This window comes from Solea senegalensis, linkage group LG15 (assembly GCF_019176455.1).
Source record: "Solea senegalensis isolate Sse05_10M linkage group LG15, IFAPA_SoseM_1, whole genome shotgun sequence".
Taxonomy (NCBI): Eukaryota; Metazoa; Chordata; class Actinopteri; order Pleuronectiformes; family Soleidae; genus Solea; species Solea senegalensis.
Window position 1 is genome coordinate 8,983,331 of NC_058035.1, and position 21,706 is coordinate 9,005,036.

A 21,706-nucleotide genomic window follows, 5' to 3' on the forward strand; every position below is an offset into this window, starting at 1 on the left:
TGGAGCCTCGGGTCAAGAATTCGGAAAATGAAGAGGCTCTAATACAGGAGTCAGGACCCTTTTAGACCAATTTACCTTCTCTGCATTCTCCTGGATTTCTGGAGCTCAACCTTAGGGTCATTTCAAGAGTGTGTAAAGCCTTGTAATTCTCTCAAATGAGATGTAATAGCCCTGCAAATAGCACAGAAACAAATAATGTGTCGTGAATATCACAATGTGGGAGCTGAATGAGGAGGAACTGTGCTACAGTATGAGGGGAACACATCACTGTATTTATAGGAGGCTGCTGGCTTGCTCTCAGATCCAGATATTGCACTAATGTAGCCATGGTTCGTGCTGGCGCTAAATCAAGTTGTTGTTGATAGAATGTAGTAAAAATAACACGCTGATGAATTCGGTATGTCTCAGACACAAACCTATTCCATCTGCCAATTTCCAGTGGGGGGAAGTGAGGCACCTTTTTCTCCTCCTTTATAAATCCCAGCTGTGGTTTTAACTGTCCAAGGGTCAAATGTTGAATGCTTTCTTCATGATGCATGCGAGGCCGTAAAAAGTTTCCTGCAATTTGTGTTTACGCGAACGTTGTTTTTAAAAGCAGTAAATTCAATACACTTGGATCCTCTGAGGCGTCGGAGACGTATATCTCCTTATCTGCACTCCTGGGATCTTTGTCAAGGCAGCGTCGGTTTACTGGAAGTTGGTTGTGTGTGTGAGTCACGGCTCTTGAACAGCAGGTAGTGTGGACTTCAGCAAAATGAATGTTTCGCATGTGACAGTGCAGATGGTGTACGTTTCCTGTCAGTAACGTGACGGTGCGTCTTGGTTTTGGCCCAGGAGGAAATGTGTGTCTGCTCATGGGAGACGTTATGACGCGCTGCTGTGTCAGTCCGCGAACGCTTAGGATTTGGGGCTGATTTATGATTTCATGAAAACCGTGCAGTTCTGCTTTGAAAATGCACAGCAGCAGATTTCTTTGTATTGTTTCTCGCATATTTTTTGCTGAAAGGATTCGCACTTAGCATGTATTACTAGAATAGGGGTTGTATTTTTGAGTAGAGAAATATCTTCATTCTTTTTTTTTGTTACATGCCCACCAGTGACACTTGGTCCGAGACTTTTTCGACCCACTCGTAGGGGGACGGGACCTCATTCCCGGAATGTAAACAGTGTCTGCCATCTTTGCTAACAGCTACGCTAACACTTGTTCCTGTCAGCGTAGCTGTTAGCAAAGATGAAGAATGAAGACATTTCTCAACTCAGTGGAAACTGAGGTTGGGAAGCACAACCTTTCAAAAATACTACCACTATTCTAGTAATACAATGCTTAATGCAAATCAGTGAAGTATTCCTTTAATTGTGATTCAGGCAATAACAGCCATTAATGTTCGTCAGCAGTCAAAATGAGACACAACAGACTCACACATTAGTTTGCCACAAGTGGAAGCTTTACACAACCAGAGGGATTTATTTATGTGCAAAGGTTCATTGTAGGCAAGGACACTCCACTGTTTACTGAAAACACAGTTTACATCTCACTGCCATGAGTGTACAATCCTGTAAATCCACACATTTGTTCAATTAACTTAATAAGTAGAACCATCCCCTGCTCCGTAATAAGAACATAGTTGTGTGTGTGTGTTTTTTGTAGCAGGCGCACTCTCTTTCAGAGAGCTCTGAGCATTTGCTGCATTCCCATTTGAAAGGATCTATCGTTGTGATCTGTTCTGTGGGCGCAGTGGGTCTCCGTGGACAACAGGTTGAGGAAATGTCTGTGATTCATTAGACTGGTGCCTGAAACTGGACAGCGATCTGAGAATCAGTGTGTCTACTACTTGCATTAGACAGACTGAAACATTTTCCAGTGGTTGCAGTAAACATGGCTGATGGGAACAGTTTTCAAAGGCTTACTACATTCATTTGGTATGACTGGTAGTGTAGCATTTTCATATTAGTCAGAATTATTTGGTTTTGGACAGGATGAATGTATTTTTTTATTGACTTTTTTCCCCCCCTCCTCATTTCCAGACGTGTTGTAAATAAAATGTGTGTAATTTCACAGATTTGTGTAATTGTTTCATATAGCACAGTTCCTTTTAGCTTTAAGGAGCTTCATAAGCAAATTACTGTTTACACTTTAGCAGGTCAGCCCATAACTCTTTTGTTCTCTTCACTCTCATAACGATCGCAGCACTGCTTTCTGGTACAGCTGTTTTCACTAGAAAAACTTAAAAAAAAACAAACAAAAAACAGCACTGTGAATGTGCTCAGCACCAGTCAGCAGTTAGATACAGTACAGTTAGCCACCAGCCGTTTCACACAACACAACATTCAGCAAATGCTAAGCCAGATACTTTCGGCAGAGCCCACTGACAGAAAAATCACTCAGAGAGTGCAAACCTCCACTAAAGCTGCTCAGTTTCCCACAGTATCTATAAACTCCCCGCTCTCACAAGGTTAACAATTATCAAAAAAAAAAAAAGAAGACATGGTTTTGGATCATTTTCTCTCACCAACCAAAATCTAATCACGTCTTTCTGAGAAACGTTCATCAAAATCTGTCCTCAGCTTTTTGAGTAACGCTGCTCACAAACAAACAAACAAACAAACAAAGACATAAATCCTCTTTGACGAAGGTTAAAAGGAGTCACTGATGACGAACACAGAGAATCCTGTTCTGCACTTTTGTTGTGGCTTTTTTTAGCATCTGACCTCAGCCTAATGATTTTACAGCCTGTAATTTTTTTCATTGACTGTTATGAAATGTTAACTGGCTAATAAGCATGGTGGGTTTTTTATAGTTATATATTTCACTTTAGCTGTTTTGATAAGGTTGTTGGAAACTAAAATAGGGGAGTGAAGTTTGACCCTAGAGTGGCCAGACTGCCTCAATGCTTTTGTGTGCTGGATGTGTTCATAGCTTTTCAGCTTCCCCTCAATGTAAAGAAAAACCTCTATCACGATATTATAAAAACATTTGAATCATTAATCCTCAGCTTAAGGAACGGCTAATACAGAAAAAAAAGATAACATAGAAATAACATCACAGTCATTCTTGCTCTGAAGTCCTTAAAACAAAGTTTTTAGATGTTGTTTAACATCCCACTGGCAACAGCCAGTGAACTGAGGCAAACAAACAAAAGATACTGTGCTCATGGTGCCAAAGCATGCGAACACTTTGATATTTCTGCCAGCACATGTGACCGGACAGATTAAGCAGCGTGAGGAGCACTTTCACAGTCGGAGTGAAGCTGTTAGTTGACCTCTGTGGAAAAGGTTTCTTGCTAAAACAACTCAGTGACACTCATTTCTGCTCCTGCACACTTTGTCATTCGAGGCATCTGAACATCTGCTAACCTTTTCAGAGCCGAGCAGCTGCTGCATTGACATGTAGTCACTGTAGCGGAGAGTTGCGCGCTAACAATTATACTTTGTCTCACTTCTTGAGCTGTCTGTCATTTGCTACACACATACTTTCATTTTTTTTTTAATCTCAGCACACACACACACACACAACCCCAGCCTTTGACAGGGTGAATCCATTCATCACTTAACTAAAAAGCTTTTTCCATTTAAGATTCCCTGGAGTTTAGCCCTTGAATGAATTGGCCTCAACCTGCAACTCACCCAAACATCCATTGTCCTTAAAAGGAGTGCTGTGCTCACGTTTCCCCTCACAAGTTAATTAAGACTTCCCACGACCAGGCTTAGGCTGTGTGGCTTTGAGAGAATGGTTTGAACTGCGAGAGGAGCTCGTGTGCATTTCAGCCAGGCGTGAGGTGTTTAAACTGAGGATCATCATCATCATCATCGTCGTCCCCTCACCCACCACAGTGGTGCTGCTCTGTGAACATGAAGGAGGGGCAGCTTGGTGTTTTGCCATCATGTTGATCAAATTAACATGTGAGCGTCACAGCTCACAGCGCTGGAGTATCACTTAAGTGCAGCTCAACTCGGGTTCAGGGTGAAACGTATGAAATTCAAAAGATTCATTCATGCACCAGCTGTCTCCGCGTTTCCGAAAACATATGGGAGCGTCGAGTGTGGATGTCATACGTGTAGCAGAGAGGGCGATCATGGGAAAAGAATGGGTCGAAATGGGTCCTGAGTGTGAAGGCAAACGGGAAGATAGTGAATTGGCGGTGTCCTTGTCGACACAGAGGGTTTTTTCCCGGTGAAGGTTTAGTCCCTAGTTGTTTTCTTTCCAAATATGCAGCGTGGTAAGCTGTCCTCTCTCCTTATATGAAGGTGCGTACAGGGAGCAAGAGCTTCTATCAAGTGTGTCATTAAATATCCCATCTGCTCTAACGTGCAGATTTACATCCCATTGTTGAGAATTTACAGTTTTGGAAGTATGTAGGGAGGTGCTGGAACACAGCTGCTTCCCACAGAGTTCACTGGCATCTCTGTGTGCGTGTATGACTGGAAACATGAATAAGTCATTTTGTCCATAGGTTGATGAAAGGTTTTAGACTTGAAACCATAAAGGAATTATCCTTTTCTGGCACTTTTTCCCCACTCTGTTGTGAATCTTAATTGTTTCAAGGTCCAATGTGTCAGAATTTCTGAAACCTGTAGTTCTCTGACGTGCTTGGAAAGGGAGGGGGCACTAATTCTGACGGATTGGACCTTGAAACAATGTCTCCCTCTCCCTCGATTTCTGCCATTTCCTCTTTTTTCTTCAATGTTGTTTGCATTTGATTTATCTGGCCGCAACGTTCTTCTTTGTCCCTTAGTGAGCTTTCACTTGTGAGAGTGACATTTCAATTCATTTGAGAAAAAAATATAGTTCACATGATCCCATTTTATGAGCTTTTGGTTCATACCTCTCTCTTCTATACATGTTTCTTGAAGTGAGGGTAATTGGAAAGTCTGTTGCCAAATGATTTATTCTGCTTTCATAAAAATATCATGTGGCTCACATTGCCAGTTTATAATTGTTTATTTGATTGTTTTGATAATCGATAACAAATAAATCATTAAACATTAATCCTGTTGGTTTGTGGACAAAAGAAGACATTTGAGAACGTCATCATTTCAAGGTTTGATGAACACGATCAGAATTTTTTAAGGTTTTCTGTTATTTTATGGACCCTTTAATGGATATTTTAGTTGAAGCTGTAGAAATATCTAGAGAGTTTGAATTAAAAGGGAAAATGAATCCATTCTGTTACATTAAATCTTTGGGATATGCAGACAAAGATCATCAGGATTGTGTATAACGTGATCTCACTAGTTTATTTTCAGACATGAGCTGTCATGTTTGAATACTTTCAGCAGCAATGCATCTATAATCAGATACTTTTTTGCAGTCATGCAGTAGTGGCTATTTTGACATGACAATGAAAAGGAGAACGTCTTCTGCTTGAGATGCAGGGAAGCTTTCCAAACTCTTGTCTTACTGCGCTTTTTAACAATAAAATAAATAGTGTAAAAAAAAGTAAGCTTATACATTTATACAAACATACTCAAGGGTAGGCTTTTCAGCTTCTGCCAATAAACCCTCATAAATGATACACACTAGGCCCTTAAAGCCACCTGTGTAAAAGCTGAAATCTATGTTATGTGCCTTAAATGGAGCTGAACAAATCATGAACATCAACATTCTGAACGAAGTAAGTAACAGAAACAGTGGCCACAGTAAGGCTCTTGCAACAAAACCCCTGAATGTATTAAAATGAGCATTTCTTTTTTTAAACACTTATTTTATGTAACAATGATTTATTTATTCATGTAACGCTGTAAAGCTTGACTTTTATTGTAAGTCTTGCCCTGTGATCTGAGATCCAGGACACACCCTTTGACCTTCATGGTTGAACATGTGTGTGTGTGTGTGTCTGTAGGGAGAAAGCCTTTGACTCACCGACGTATAAGAAACAGTTGTTGGGTTTCTTTCCCTAAAAAATAAAAGTAACAGGCAGTTAACACTAGATAGTGTCCTTCTCAGCAGGAGCTCAGGAATTCCTCTGTTCCATAAATAAGTGAATTAAAAGCAGGTTCAGGAGGGAGTGAATGGGTGGAGCAGGGTGTAAATGCAGGTGTGGCGATTGGCAGCGTTGGTCAGTGGATAATAAAACCTTAGGCCAAGTGTTCCTTACGCAGCCTCTGGCACATCCAGAGTAAACTCTCTGCGTTTTGGGAGTGCTCCAGGTAGTTAGAAATCTGATTTCTTGTACTTTATAAAGAAAACCGTCTTGTACTTGCAGTAATGGACACCCTCACCCGTGCACTTGTACGTAAATGTCACCCTTAAAGCACGACATTGTGCAAACAGAAATGTCATTGCATGTCATTATGCCCTTAAGTTCTCCTGCGGTTTGTGAAAATGTGAGATAAGCGGTGGGAGTTTGGAGTCCGGAGACTGGAGCAGTGAACTCCCTGGGGGTCAGTTCACTCAGGGGCCAGAGGACAGGGGCCATTTAAAGCTTTACGCTTTAATGGTCACTAAGGCTGAGGACTTGGCCAGTGCCCTGCATGGTATACCACCACTTGTCCAGCACAGACTACCACAGTGTGTCATGTTACCTCCCAGCTGAGACAGACACACTAGAACAACAGCACCTCTGTAAGTCCAATGAGGCATGAATCGCACTCCAGGGATCGATGTGAGGTTAATGTCTTTTTCAGCATCTGTGTTACTTAGCTTTATTTGACCAGTGACTTCTGCTGAGTTGATGGGCAGCACTCGTCTAAAATGAAAGTCAGTGTTGGGGAGGAGGGGGTGTTTATTACAAAGTGAGTTCACACTGGTATCTACTGCAGGAAACAGAGTGAATGATATCTTATACGTATACGATATGTAACATTTTTGCATCAAAACAGCTAAACATGATAAGACTAATGTCATATATTGTGTTTACAATAGCCAAAAACATTTCCAACACTGTTTAAATCTGTTTTTTTTTCGCCTGTTAATGACGTCATAAATATCTTTAGGTTGCAAAAAAAATGGTTTGACCTTAAGTCCTGCACTTTAAAGGTCATGCTCACATGGTTTGTAACCTGTCTCCTATATCTAATCTGATATTTATTGAGACGCGTGCTGCCGACCTCTTGGCCCGTTCACCCTTGGAAAAGAGATTTCGATCTCAAAGGGTTTTTACCTCGTTAAACACGGCAAAACAGCAGATTAATTAATGAGGAAAATAAATGTACAACCTTTTCCATTTTCTGCTGTGGACTCTACACAGACAGTGTAATAACGATGGAAAATCACTAAAATATCTCAGATGTTATCAGCGGGAGTGCATTTTATCGGTGTGCAGCACCAGTTCCCAAATGAGCCCCAAATCTTCTTGTTTTCTTTGTCCACTCATGTCCTGCACTAACAGTCGCTGCTTCCTGCTGTAACTCTCTGTAACACTGTTGATGGGTTGGGGTGGGTTGTCCACTGCCGTTGCCCACAGCGTTCAAAGCCCAGCGCCGGCCGTGCCTGAGGAAAGAGGATGGGTGGAAAACACTCTGATAATGGACAAAAGAGGGAAAAGAGCAAAAGAACGACAACCACCAGAAAACACAGAGAAGCCCTTTGTGTTTACATTGTGGGTTTGGTAGACACCAGTGGGGCAAAGGGGCACGGGTCGCCTCTGTGTGTATGTGTGTGTGTGGTTTTTTTGCACATTCATTTCAGGGTCAGACCCTTCATGCAGACTTAGGAGCGTTGACGGACAGAAGAGATGAAAAAGCAACATCAGCATTTGCTCTTTTCCCATGTATTTATTTCAGCGCCGTCATCTAATGAAGATATGGGATTTGATCACTTTCAACCCTGTTTTCATTTTGTCTGCATTGTTTCCAAGCCAGATGCCAAATCAAACACTTCTTCTGTGGTCTTCTGATGGAGTCGCCAGAAACGCAAAGATAGCTCTCAGAGGCAGCGCCAGCTTCTTCTTTTTTTATTTTTTTATTCCCATGTGTTCGCTTTGCTGAATTTGCTTTGAGGACTTTCAGCGGTGGCTCTGTTTTTCACTACTGTAAGCAATATGACAAAAAATAAATGATAATTGATGACACAGTTGTGTCACACATCTGCTTAAAACCAATCGAGATAATTGTGCGGTTTATTGTGTACTTACATTCGCAATTAACCGTGTGGCTCTTTTGGTGCAGTGATTGCAGTGATAACATAATATCCGCACTATATGATCATCCAATAATCAACAGTGCAACCTTTCTTTTCGCCCCCGCCATCAATTGGACAAAGATGTGAAATGGCTGCAAATCATACAGGCTGTTACAGTTTTGAGGCTTTGAGGTTAAAAGTTGTCTCGATAATTCTGTGTCTATGGTGGGACAAACTCTTTGCAATCCCCTTCCTCTTTTTTTTTTTTTTTTTCCGGTCTCTGCAGAAAGATGCGAAGGATGTTTTCTCCGCCATTACGTTCGAGGTGGCGTACAGTCTGGGGAAGCATGTGCTGACCGGACACCAGGGACAAGACTTGCCCGCTCTCGCCCCAGTGCTGCGATGGAGGAAAGGAAAAAAGATCGCAGTGAGGAACGAGGTAAAATACGGATCGGTATCAAGTACATACACACACCCAATCCAGCTACCACTGAAGGCCTCGGGGCCTCGCTTGTTCGCTGCTGAAAATTACAATGTTTATAGAAAGTGTGTCGCCTTGAAAATTACATTTTATAGGATTTATTTTGAGTTGAGAGTTAACATGTATGTTTCTGTGGTTGGATCTTAAGACAAAATGGACCATTGTAGGTGTTATTTCCGACAAAAAAAATGTCTAGTCGAGTCTAAAGCCTGGAAAAAATATCAGAAAGGGTAGTATTATCTGTAATTTATGCTCTTTCACACACGTTTATGTTAATCTAACTCTTGTGTGAATAGGATCACAGTTACTTTTTATAACACAGTTCATATTCTCAGCTGGTACTGCAGAAGGGGGAAAAGGAAATAGCTCAAATTCAGGTTATAAAGATCCAGTGTTACCAGCTTATTATTGTCCATGTTAGCTTTTCTTGAGTGGGATCCAAAAATGACTGATTTGTTTATTTTCTTTGCAACCACCTCTGCCCCACATGTGTTTCCCAACTGTCTGGACTTCATGAAAAACGGAGGGACTTTTGCATCTTTCAGCACCCACAGAATCCATTTATCCGAAAGTAATCGAACGCTTGACTTAAGTTTCCTTTCAGAAGATTTAGCCCCAAAACCAAAGACCACCCCTCTGACTAATTAAAAGAGAGATCAGACAGAGACAAGATGTTGGACCTTCCTCCATGAAAACCTTCTGGATGGCTCCAAAAACAACACAACACTGCCCCCTAGTCTGAATGTGCAGTTGGTGTTTGCACAGCATTAGGTCATATGAACTGTGTACTTTACCGTTTCCTCTGCAGACTTGGTTTGAGAAGAACTGCCTGTCCGATGACTGTGCTGCAGACCTGAGGCTCCATGGGAAGCTGTTGCTCTCCGGGTAAGTTTGGATTCATTTTCTGCCTTTGCCTTCTCTTCCAGGCTGATGTCATAGGCCATGTGGGTGTGGGTAATGGAGCCATGACACACGCTTGGAGGATATCCATAGGTTTTTTTCCATAGCCAGGGTGTTCCCTGTCTTCTATATTGTGAATCCTCTACTCCTTGTGCATTCAGTGAAGGTTTACATCTGTCTTTTTTTAGAACACACAGGAAATGATTTGTTTTTCCTGAAACATACTCAAGGAACACCCCTCGTCGTTAACTAACATTTTGTAGTTTGTAAAAGATTCCAAATAAAACAAGCTTAGATCTGTTAATATAAACCTTTGCACTCTCTCCCACTTCAACACCCCAGAGTTGCTACAGGAAGTTTATTTATTCTCTGAAATGTGTTGTTTACACTTTGTTCCGCTTCAGGTTGCACAGCGGACCCCATTTGGCCCTGGGAGGAGTGAGAAATGTCTCTTTGAACCTCACCATCTCCAACACCGGCGATGACGCCTATGACACCAACATCTACTTCAACTTCTCCAGAGAAGTTTTCTACATCAACTTCTGGCAGAAGGTTCGTTTCCTCTATTGAAGAACCTGTTATTTATTTACTTTGGTGCTAATGTTTATTTCTGAAATCGGAGCTGTCCGCATCGGTTGAATATTATCGCTCTCTCCGCTCAGATGTACATTTGCTTGAGACGGTTTATTTAAATAGGCTGATTAAATGTCAGGAGCGCAGCCTAAACATTGAAAGCATACTGAAGAGAGTGAGGGAGAGAAACCAGCGAGAGGACAGTTGAACTTAGAGCTCTGCCTGAGAGGAAAGACAGTCCTGGAGATGAAAGGACGTAGAGCAGGAGAGCAGCAGATGTCCCATCTTAGGAAGTAGCTCCTCTGACTGACCTCTCATACGCTGCTTTGATACATTCAAGACAGTCGCAACATGTGAGCAGTGTGCTGGAGAACAAATCATATACCTTCTATTACCTCAAGCTTGCACTGTATAAACTGTATTAGTCATGTAGAAAAGTGCAGAGCCTTACTGAGCGGGGGGAATTACAGTAAGGCAAGTAGAAGTTAGCGCAGTAATGATGACCGGCGTCGACCGTGCGTTGATCAGACCACCTCGCCACACTCGCTGACCTGTAACGGACAAACGGACAAAGCGAGTTCAGCATTCTGCTAAAGAAATGTCTGCCCCCTGTCGTCCCACATCAAACCGTGATGGTTTTTCCTAGTGACTGCGCTGCGTGCGGATGGATTTCACAGCGTCCACCTCTGCCTCTGCTCGGGTCTGTTCGCTCAATTGTTGCAAAAAAGACACAGCTGAGAGAGGATGCCACGTCAAACGGACTCCTGCGCGAGTTCAGCAGCAATTCAGATGCTGGAGGGGACTGCGTCCGTCAGGGAAGCTTTTCCCCTCATGATTGACCTCCTCCAGCTGGATTTCCTCTGCAGTGATGGATGGGACCAACTTTGCAAAGCACCAAAAACCCGTGACATGATTTAAAACCCCCAACAAAGCCCAAATTGAATTTATATGGAATATATGCTGCAGGCAAATGTTAGAGTGCCTCAGTTTCAGTTTCATAGCTAATCCGATTAACCAGGCTGATGTTAAGTATCAGGTTTCCAGGTCCACAATGGCCCCGTCGCACAGAGGAGACGACAAAGAGGCCATGACAGAGACATGTCTTATTACCGCTGGAGAAGTCTGAGATTATGATATGGAAGTTAAGGGCCAGCGCTCGATACTCCCCAGTGGCTCTTTCACCATAGAGCGGAGCACGGACTTCACTCCCTTCATATTTAAGCGTGGGGTGTGCTATCCCACTGTTGTTCTTGCAACACAAGCTGTCAGGGAGCTGCGGAGGTGAATTGGTTTCAGAAGCACAGCCCCCCTCACTCTCGTGGGACGGCTCCACCAGCTTCTGTGTTTTCATATTTTATCTCTGAAATATTTGAGCAGTCTGTTGTTTTTAAGGCCAGAGCGAGGGCTGATGTTTGTACCATTGTATTTCAGGTGGTGGTTAATAATCCACTCCCCCTCAGATGCAAATATTCACCTTTTTACCCGACTGCATTTAGCTTTTTTGTAGATTTTGTAGAGTTTTCTTTGTAAATCTTATATTTACTCAAGTTAAAGTTGTTATATGTAACATTTATGCGTTAAAATATTATAAACCGGCGACACTAAAGTTATATATTTTGTTAAGGCGTTTACTTTTATTAGCCAAAACCTTTCCAACACTATTTAAATCCATGGAAATCCTAACTAGTACTACTAGTTAGCCAGAGTGTTGTCTTTTATTATTTTGTCACTACCTGTTGCTGGAACCACAAAAGCACAGGGAAACCCAACAAGGCGACAAGACAACAGTTCCCATGATTCCACGCTGCTTCCCAACGTCATCCGACCAGGTCTTTAAATCTGAGTCCAGGACTGTAACTTGAAATTATTTTATTGTCCATGAGTAAAGGGGGTTTGGACATTTTTCGACCTCTGTCTTGCGGTGATTTATCAGCTGGAACAATTGAGGGTTGCCCTGGAAAAAAAACCCCAGTGTTTGGAAATGTATCTGAGAAATGTGTGTGAGTGTGTGAATTTCAGCCAACTCTCAAACCTAAGAATATATCACGCACACACACAGCTCTGCACACGCCATAAAAGCCCTAGTAAAACTCTCCAAATACCAGTCCCACATGTACAGTGGAGATGAAGGCATAGACATGTAGTACATGTAGAGTGCGGGCCTCCTGTGTATCATCATCGTCGCGGGCCGGCTGCTTCACTCGAGGCTTCAGCTGACACTGCCGCAGGGTAAACAGTCCCGGTGATTATTAATGGTCCTGCCATTTGTGAGAATGCCAGCATGCAATTTGTTCCTGAGCGAGAAAAGAGCAGCAGAGAAAGTAAGCTGGACAATGAAAGTGAAGAAGTGCTGAACAAACACACTCCGTCATGTGGAGGCTCAACTCACTTCATGTTTGAGTGCTCTGCTCTCTCTCAGCAGCTGCCAGGTGGGTGACGGGTAAACAGGCCCACTTCCCCAATCCTGCCCAGCCCCATGGGACAGTCAGTGTTTGTACAGCAGCACACAGGAATACAGGAAATAGAGGAAATTCCACCATTGCCAGTGGTGACCCCTGTCACCACCCCCACTGACTGAGGAGCTTGTCTCCAGGCACACAGGCCAACGCTGCTTATTTAATATCGCTTAATAGAGATTGAGCCACACCCTAGAGTGACACTGAGAATCTGCTGAATAAGAGAAATAAAAATGCTGATGCTGCTGTGGACGGACGTGTATTAAATATATCGGTAGACAACCTTCACACCCTTTTTTTTCCATCACATTTGGAAACATGTTAAAAACACAGGCTCATTCTGGGCAGGAGAACAAGCCTGCAGATATTTTTTATGACTTACCTTAAGCCCACCACTAAATCTTCCAGTCTGTCTTTCTCTCTTTCTTTTTTTTCCTTCAAAGTGGTGAAGCATCTCTGCTGTCTTTCATGCTTGCAGCACACGAGCTCAGCGGACTCTGGCGAAAATAATTCTTACTCTTCGCAGGGTCAAGGCCCGAGTGTTTACCCAGTGCAGCCGGAGAAGCTCCATATTGTTTAGACAAGCTTCCAAACACACAGCCTGGAGACTGGCCAATTACCCACCCGCCAAGATGTGTGTGTGTGTGTGTGTGTGTGTGTGCCATCACTGCTTCATACATTCTTTGTGTAACCTAATTTGGGACTTCAATAAGACACGTGGACCGATTGCTTTAAAAAAAAAAAAGAAAAAATTGACATTTTACTGCAGCTTTAAAAACACAGACTGGTGCTTTTGTAGTCACTTGTATAAATGATATTTTCTTTTTGTTGACCATCCAAAGATCACTTATCAGAAGTGACTGTTCCCCGTCTGTCACAGGCTGCAGCTCGTCTCCTGTCTCCACAAGCATCACCCACTCTGTCTCCAGCCTGTCTCTCTTTATCACTCCCTCTTAACTCCCGCGTCTATCTGTCTTTTTGCAGGAAGAGAAGGGTATTTCCTGTGAACTTGTCGATTTGGACTTCCTCAAATGCAGCGTGGGATTTCCCTTCATGAGAGCACAGACGAAGGTAGCACCGAGCCAACTGTGACTAAAGCCCCCGTCTTAGAGCGGCATGCAGTTTATACACCTGTTTTAGTTTTGTCAGTAAACCTGGTGACGGCATTTTTTTTTCTGCAAAAAATCTCACTGCAAATGCACTGTAGCTCATGTATTGAGAGTGCAGTCGCTGACATCCTGATTTATTCTGTCTTTTTTCCTCTTCAGTATCATTTTGCGGTGATATTTGACACGATTCGTCTCTCTGGAGAAAATGACACGTTGCAGTTCTTAGTTCAAGCGAAAAGGTAAGAAAAGTACATAACAGGTGGTTTGTTTCAATCATTTTATCCCCATAAATAAACGTGTTTATCTTTGCCTTTTAGAGACAATGGATAATTCACAACTTATGTGACTTGTTTTGTTTTAGTGCCAATCCTGAGCACACACTCTCAGACAATATTCTGGATCTGTCCATCCCTCTGGTTCACGAGACCGACACAACCATTACGGGGTAAGGAAAACAGGAATGCTGCACTGGAGACATAAACTGGTTGCCTGTCTGTTGACTGCGGGGATGAGAGGGAGTGTTTTTGTCGGGATGGAGCACATCGGCTTGAGACGCCTTATCTGTGAACGCTTTTATCGTAACTCTGCTGTGCAGAGACAGGAGAGAGATGTAAAACAGCCCAAATCCACCAGGAGTCTGACATCTGATAAGGCTGCTGCTGTGTGTGTGTGCAGTCGTTACTCTGTAGGGAGGTTTAGAGCAAAGCTGGACGACTCTGACTCATATCTCAACTCCTAACGAAAACTCTGCTGTGATGCTCATAATCTGACTAAACCAAGAGATTTATGGCATTTTCTTTCTAAAAGACACCACTCTGGGCATTGAAATAAAATGTTTATTTTTAACGTTAATACATTATGTGGTGTCTCTGTCCCCTTCAGTGTGGTGACACCGAGCTCCTTTGTGTATGGAAATTCCATTGACGCCTCGCGCTTTGTTCAGCTGGAGGACATGGAGTGCAACTTTCAGCCTCTTAATCTCACTTTCCAGGTACTACTTGCGCAGAGTGTACACGAATAATATTTATACTTACATATGTGTATATATATGTATATATATATTAAGCTTCTATTCCTTTCCCTCTCTCTGTGTGATGTGTTTCCAGGCCATAAACAAGGGGCCCAGCAGGCTGCCTGGTTCCACTGTGGATATCAGGATACCCAACCGCCTGGTTGGCAGCGGAGCCGACATGTTCCACATCATTGAAACACAGGTGGGTGCCAACAGCAGTCTATCTACATTATTTATCTAGCCTCGATCCTTATTTATTAGTTTGTACATCTGCAGGCAGCCTTATTTTTATTTCATTTGTGCAGCCGTTGACTCTTGGTCTCGTATGCAGGTCAGATACCTTTTGAAACAGAGAGCTGCTAAAAAGATTTTTTTTTTCATGGCTTGCTTAGCAATTTGCTGCGTGTGCGGCGAAAATCTTAATCATATTGTTGATGCTGCTACTGAAGCTGGGTAACCATTTTGCTTCACAACATTTTGCGTTCAGATGAAGAAACGCAATACTCCCTCTGGGTGTAAATGTTTTCTTAACCCTAGCGTTGCGCCCTCTCATATAGGTAGCTCACGGGGGAGCTCAAGCTGTTAATTGTATTTGCTGTGAATGGGCAGACGGGGTCGACTGTATCCCACCCTCCTCGAGCCCATCTGGAATCACTTTCAGGGGATCAGACAGCTTGCACGAAACGGGAATGGGACACCTGCAGAGCGGGCTACTGCCCGTACCATCCCCAGCCCTGAACCATACATCATAAACACACTTAAAATTGCCTCGAGCCTGTGCCACGCTGAACATTCGCTCATGTATATTTTATAGCCATATATTCTTACATCCTATACAGACCTCCATTTGTTCAGACATGATGTATAAGTTCCTGGCTGTTGCTCCATATGTTGTAATTTTTCTGCTTTAAACCCCTCCCCCTCCCCCCTGGTCATTATTTACCGTGAAAAATCGGTTCTTGTCAGGGATTCCATCAGAGAATGATGACCAACCACGACGCTGCCTCAGTCTGCATGTGTCATTGCACACACTGCATCAGACGAGTGCGCCTGCATGAGAGGAAACCACTGTCCTAGTCTGTCTGTATTGGTCATTGAAAAGGGGAAAACAGAAGAACCACTGGGCAGCGTTTGTTTGTTTGCTTTTTTATTTCCGTGTCTTTTCTTGTTGTAAACATTAAACCCATCTATAAGGCTCTTGTCAATGCCAACCAGGGCCGAGACAGCGTCGCACACTGCACAGGTTTGTCCCGGGCTGAAGTCAGTGTTGCATTTGTGTCTTTACAAAAACAATGGCAGCAGAAAATAGGATATGAGAGAATGAGACTATAAAAGCTGAGGCATGCTGGGTGGCAGCAGAGCAGACAATGAGGAAGGCCAGGAGAGTTTTCCACCTCCACAGCTTTCCAAGTGTTCCCTTGGGTCAGGGCAGTAAAGCAGACACCTCTAAATCACTCCATATGGGAAACCTGCTTGGGAGGGGGTACCGGCTTCTTGTTGGGGAGAACTTCCTGTGACCCCTGCAGACTCCTAACAATAGTGGGATCAGGCCAGTTTAGGTGACAGAGGTATTTGTGTCCCATTTTTGCCTCGACCTGAAGTCCAAAGCCTTTTTTGCATCCCTAAAAATGTCAACCCATCCGTGTTTCAGGTGGCCGATGGTCGAGGGAACTGCACGCCTCACAAGAACCCAACACCCTGCACCATCCCCCAGGACAGAGAGAGCATCTTTCACTCCATATTTGCCTTCTTCACCAAATCAGGACGCAAAGTCTTGGTAAAAAAAAAAAAAATGCAGCCCTCACATTGCACTTTGACATTTCAGAGGTCACTGACCGTCACCCCTGGAGAAAATTCCTTTTTTGTACAACATCTGTTTAAGGCACATCCTTCTCTCTCACACACACACACACACACACACATGTTTTCCTGCAATTCCTAAACACTTTCTTCTTCTTCCGTCTGTTTTAAAAGGACTGTGACCGGCCTGGGAGAGCGTGCATGACAATCTCCTGCACTTTGGGTCCACAGTTAAAAGAAGAAGCTTTGAGTATCGACATAAAAATTCTGCTCAATACCGAAATTCTTAAAAGGGTGAGAAACACTGCCACAAAGCATGAGATGTTTCATTTCCGGGTCGGTATGATTTCATGATTGAAGTGATCCACCTTGTTTAATCCACAGGATAGTTCCTCAGTGATCCAGTTTGTGACGAGGGGAAGTGTGCAAGTAAACGACAGAGCGGTGGAGGTGATGAACGGTCTGCCGGAGGACATTAGTGTGAGTATATCGTCAGTTAATGCACCATTCATCTACACTGACAGAAAATAAATGGATCGTCGTAGTCCCCAAAATGATGAGGAAATGATACGATACATGTCATTATGCAAGCTTATGTTGAGATTGTAGATGTTTTTCTGTATTTGACTAGTGATCACGATCACTCACTGGTTTGTCCGGGGTACCGTAGCGACATGGCGGCACAGGTTCCATGTCTCAAGTACATAAAAAAGACTCATTCTTAGGCTATGAAAATACAATTTTCGGTTCTCGACCTGGTTGGAACAAGGGCCTTCCTGCATGGAGTTTGCATGTTCTCCCCATGGTTTTCTCCAGATTCTCCAGTTTCTACCCGCAGTCCAAAAACGTGCAATATGAGGATGAGGTAAATTGGACACTCTAAATTGACCGCAGGTGTGAATCTGAGAGTGAATGGATGTTTGTCTCTATGTGGCCCGCCTATCACTCTATGTCAGCTGAGTTTGGCACATGTGGAGGATAAAGCAGTAGAAGATGGATGGGTGGATTTTAAAGTGACTTTACATTTATACAAACATACTTATAGTATGTTTGTATAACAATTAATTTTCAACTTGCAGCTTTATTGGTCACTTTCAACACTTGCTGAATTCATTTCACCAAACAACCTCTAGAAAAACGAAGCCCTTCCTATCAAGCACCAAACAGGAGACAGCAGCCAGCTGGTGAAGACCAAAACAGAAGCTAAAAGAGGAGATTAAATATATACGACTTCCATTTGTCAGGTTCCAGGAAAAACTCCAAGTTAATGTTGATGCCGCTCCTTGTCTGCGTAAATATGAACATGAAGTTATTGCTTGATATTTTATTAGCCTTTAAACCATTTTTTTAAGTCACATAGCAGAGCTGCTACAGCTAGAAAGGCAGCATGTAGTTCTACTTTATTCAATCAGCACATACATATAACGCATGAATACGCTGGATCATGCTGGGGTCAGACATTCGTCGAGACACTGATGTGATGTCATTTGTATAGGATGTGAGTGCAGGGAGCAGCTGGGAATTGTGGGTATAAAATATACGAGGTTGGCACTGCGATTGGCTGTTTCCATGGTCCTCAGCTGTGCTCAAGGACACTCCCCGCCCCCCACTGAGTGATTGAATGGCCCGCCAGATCAGATGTGATGATTAAATGGAGCACCCCCGTATGCCCTCAGTGGGATCTCTTAAGTGATTAGGGTGGTGACCGGGCTGCAGTCCAGCTGACCCTGAGCTCCGGGCATGCCTGGAAAATTCAGACCTTGCTATGAATATGTTCAAGCCGTGACACTCTGTCAGCACACAGTGTGTGTGCCCATTCCTGTGACTATTACTCCTCTGGGTTTTAGTAAACACAGTTCACTTTTTTCTTCCCTGAGGGTTCCAGCTAGAATACACACTGCACAGTATGATTTGTGGTGTCTGGTTGCCTTGCACACACTGAGCCTACCGGTTGTGAGGAGAATAACACGCTTCACTTCATATTTTCCATGACACCGAAGTCCATATGCTCTCGTCGCACGTTGCAAACGTAGCGTCGCAAAAACCCAAGTTGCTCAAACTTCCAATTCAGGCACACATTCCCAGAAACTGAACTGATTTCGGAAGTTAAATTTGGGAAAGTGGGAGTCAAAGAGCAATGACCAGTCGAGCCTTGATCTCTTTTGCTCATGCAGGCACTTTGGCATGCATAACAACAGTTAGATCCCAGAGCTGGGAGTAAAAGGGGGGAGGTGTTCATGTGGGAAGATATTCAACAGAGAGATTAATCTTCACTTGTCCACTTGGTTTTTTTATCTTGGCTCGCAGTTGGCGCCTCATGCCACATTTGTGTTCAGAGCCCATGCAGCACCTCACCTCGAAATGTTTCTCAGTCACTTTTGGAAGTGACCCACCACTGTATGTATATGTATGCAGTAAAATGAAGTATGAAGTAAAATGGACTGGGTGACTGTTGTGAGAACACAGTTTTATTTGCATTCAGTCAAGTTAACTTGGTAAATAAACACTTCATAATGCTAGAAAAGCATCCACATGTGACGTTTCCACATGTGCTTTAAATCAAGTGATCATAGCAATTGCTTTAGAAATGACTTATACACACAAACAGCAAGGAACTATTTTAAATCACAAATGCAAAATTCCTATTTTCTTGTTACACAAATAAACAGTTACCTCAAGTTTTTGGTTATGGCACAAGAAAGAATATGGATCCAGATTTGTTTTTATTGAAAACATTTTTAACCTTATGAGATGGGAGTGTTTTGACACAGCGGGAAACTGTTTATCCAGCGTTTTCTCTAGTTGTTTATTTGATAAATTTTAATTATCCAGAGACAAAATATATTTGTCCCTGGATGGTATTTTGTTTCATTATTAAGTGAGCTGAGGTTGCTGGTCGTGATGGATTAACCACTGGGTCAGTGTTAACTCGTGCCATCATGGGAAAACAGCATAAGCTGTTATTTATTGTGGAACCAGGCTATTTTTTAAAATTTGCACAACCTCCCAGAGATAACCCCCAGATGTAGCCTCAGCCGGGGCTTCAAGGAGTCATCTTAAAAGCAAGGGAGTGGATGATATATAATTTTCAATTTCAGAGTCATGTAAATACGTATTTGGCATCAGTAATACATTATCCAACAGTGATGGCCAAGCAAGTTTTATAATGTACTAAAATAGTGAACAAATTCTAATGTGGCTCTAGATGAAAAGTCAAAAAAAGTGTTTCAAACATGACCAATGTGTCCAGTGTTACGTCCGGGCCTAGGAAAGAAACCCTGATCTCAACATGAATGAGGAGACTCCCTCATTCCACCTCACAACAAACCACCAGCAACACATTAAACAAACCATTGTAATAAAAACAAGCACGAGGGAACAAGGGAAGTCCACTGCAGCTGCGATGGCCAGGCCTCTGTACAGGACCCATTATCTCCCAGAATCCATCTCACACACACACACACACGACATCCACTTTGATTTGAACTGTTTTGCTGTTGTGTTTTGTCCTTGTGTCGCTGATAAAAAAAGTGTGTGTGACGGCATTTGTACTGTTGCTCCTCCTGAGTCACGAGTTCGGACAACACCTAAATCTGACTGAAACAAGATGTGTTTTGCCTGTTGTTGTCATTGCACTACATTGCATCATTAGCCGCACATGACTTCATGTGTGCTTCATTTCTTGTGTGTGTGTTGAATTTGACTGTGACTCACTCATTCACTCGCTCACTCACTCACTGATTGACTGAGATGTTGCTATGTTTCAGCTGGTGTTTGAGGCTCTCCACAGTCAGGAGCCAAGGGGTTACGTCGTCGGCTGGATCATTGCCATCAGTCTGCTGGTGGGAATCCTCATCTTTTTGCTGTTAGCTGTGCTACTATGGAAGGTAAAGCAACACGTGAAAACAGATGTATCACCCCTCCACACTCTATCACATATATGCTTGTTGTTAGGGTTTTTTCTACCTGGTAAGATTTAGCAGTTGTCACCAGTGGGGCTGAAAGCACTGTGTCTAACTGTGATTAGATGTCAGCACAGTTTTCAGCTGCACAGAGGCGACAGGAGGCGGGGGGGAGAAGTGAGAGGCAGAGCCTCAACACTGTGAAGAAAGGAAGAATCACAGAAAATGGACTATAATTCACACCATACCTCTCACATGAAAGAAGAGTCTAAAGGGGAAACGGCAATTACGCTGACGTCCAGAGGCCCTGTTAGCACAAAACTCCTTTTTCTTTTTCGCTGCCTCATTTTCCACTGGGAATACCACAACTAAACCTTGGAATGTTGGTCCTGGGATATACACCCTCCCCACACACACACACGCGCGCACCCACGCACACACTCCCCAGGTCCTCAGATCTTGCCAAAATAAACCCCATTTACAAGAGCAGCACATGTCCAGTATTGCTCTTTTCAGGAAATGCCTGAGGAGAGTACAGGTCTGTATCAATAAACTTAAGTCGCCAAATGCAGATAAATGAATGGAGTCGTCGTGAGCGAGCGAGGCCGCATCCCAGTGTGGCTGCTTTGTGTACATAATACACTCCAAAGGATCTACTGCTTTCTCTATTCAATTCACGTCTTCTTCACATTGCGCTCTGTAAATGGCATGTTTTTTGAGAGAAGCGGTATGTTTCTACTGAGCAAGTGCTTGATTTGCTGCCATCTATGGTGGTGGTTAAGCCCATTAACTTGTAACTGTGTATGCTTCACATTACTGCTCAGAATTGTTCAAAGCCTACGTGCCAAGATGGTTTCAAGTCATTTCCTTTTTCCCACACATCAATTGTGTTTCTTTTTTTGTCATGGATGGAGAAAAGTCAACCAGCAACTATAATTATAGACATAATAGGTCACAATAGTCATTAACTGTTTTAATGAGGCTGTTTTAGACAAACTCAGTGATGACATGTTTTTTTCTATGACCCCTTACAGTAAGTTGATGAATAGCAATGCATTTACAAGCTGTGACAAATTGAATGCAGACCAAGGAAAATACCGTGTAACCCATTTTCCCCCACTCACACAGGGATCATGTTTTCTTTTTAATAGAATTAGAAATTCAGTATTTATAAAAAAAAAATTTAAATGGAGCATTCTACAGTGGAGAAACAGTTACTGTACCTCACAATGATAACACTGATAAAAAAAAACAAATACAACATTTAGTTCAGTGTAGGTATTTTTAGGTTGATACAAACAAAGCAGAACAGAGATTTTAACACAAATCTACAACTATAGTAAAAGGAATACTTCACCAATTTGCTTTTATTATTTACTTAGCTTTGTATTGCTAAAATAGGGATAGCATTTTG

General features: G+C 42.8%; 1 protein-coding gene across 1 annotated transcript in view; it reads left to right on the forward strand.

The window, feature by feature from the left end:
• itga9 (integrin, alpha 9) overlaps positions 1-21,706 on the forward strand; it is a 44,257-nt gene that overhangs the window by 21,601 nt on the left and 950 nt on the right. Inside the window, exons 16-27 of the mRNA XM_044046256.1 lie at positions 8,346-8,498; positions 9,349-9,425; positions 9,845-9,992; positions 13,454-13,540; positions 13,738-13,817; positions 13,940-14,023; positions 14,461-14,569; positions 14,685-14,792; positions 16,242-16,367; positions 16,565-16,684; positions 16,775-16,870; positions 20,158-20,277. Coding sequence (XP_043902191.1) covers positions 8,346-8,498; positions 9,349-9,425; positions 9,845-9,992; positions 13,454-13,540; positions 13,738-13,817; positions 13,940-14,023; positions 14,461-14,569; positions 14,685-14,792; positions 16,242-16,367; positions 16,565-16,684; positions 16,775-16,870; positions 20,158-20,277 — 1,308 coding nt within the window. The remainder of the gene's footprint in view (positions 1-8,345; positions 8,499-9,348; positions 9,426-9,844; positions 9,993-13,453; positions 13,541-13,737; positions 13,818-13,939; positions 14,024-14,460; positions 14,570-14,684; positions 14,793-16,241; positions 16,368-16,564; positions 16,685-16,774; positions 16,871-20,157; positions 20,278-21,706) is intronic.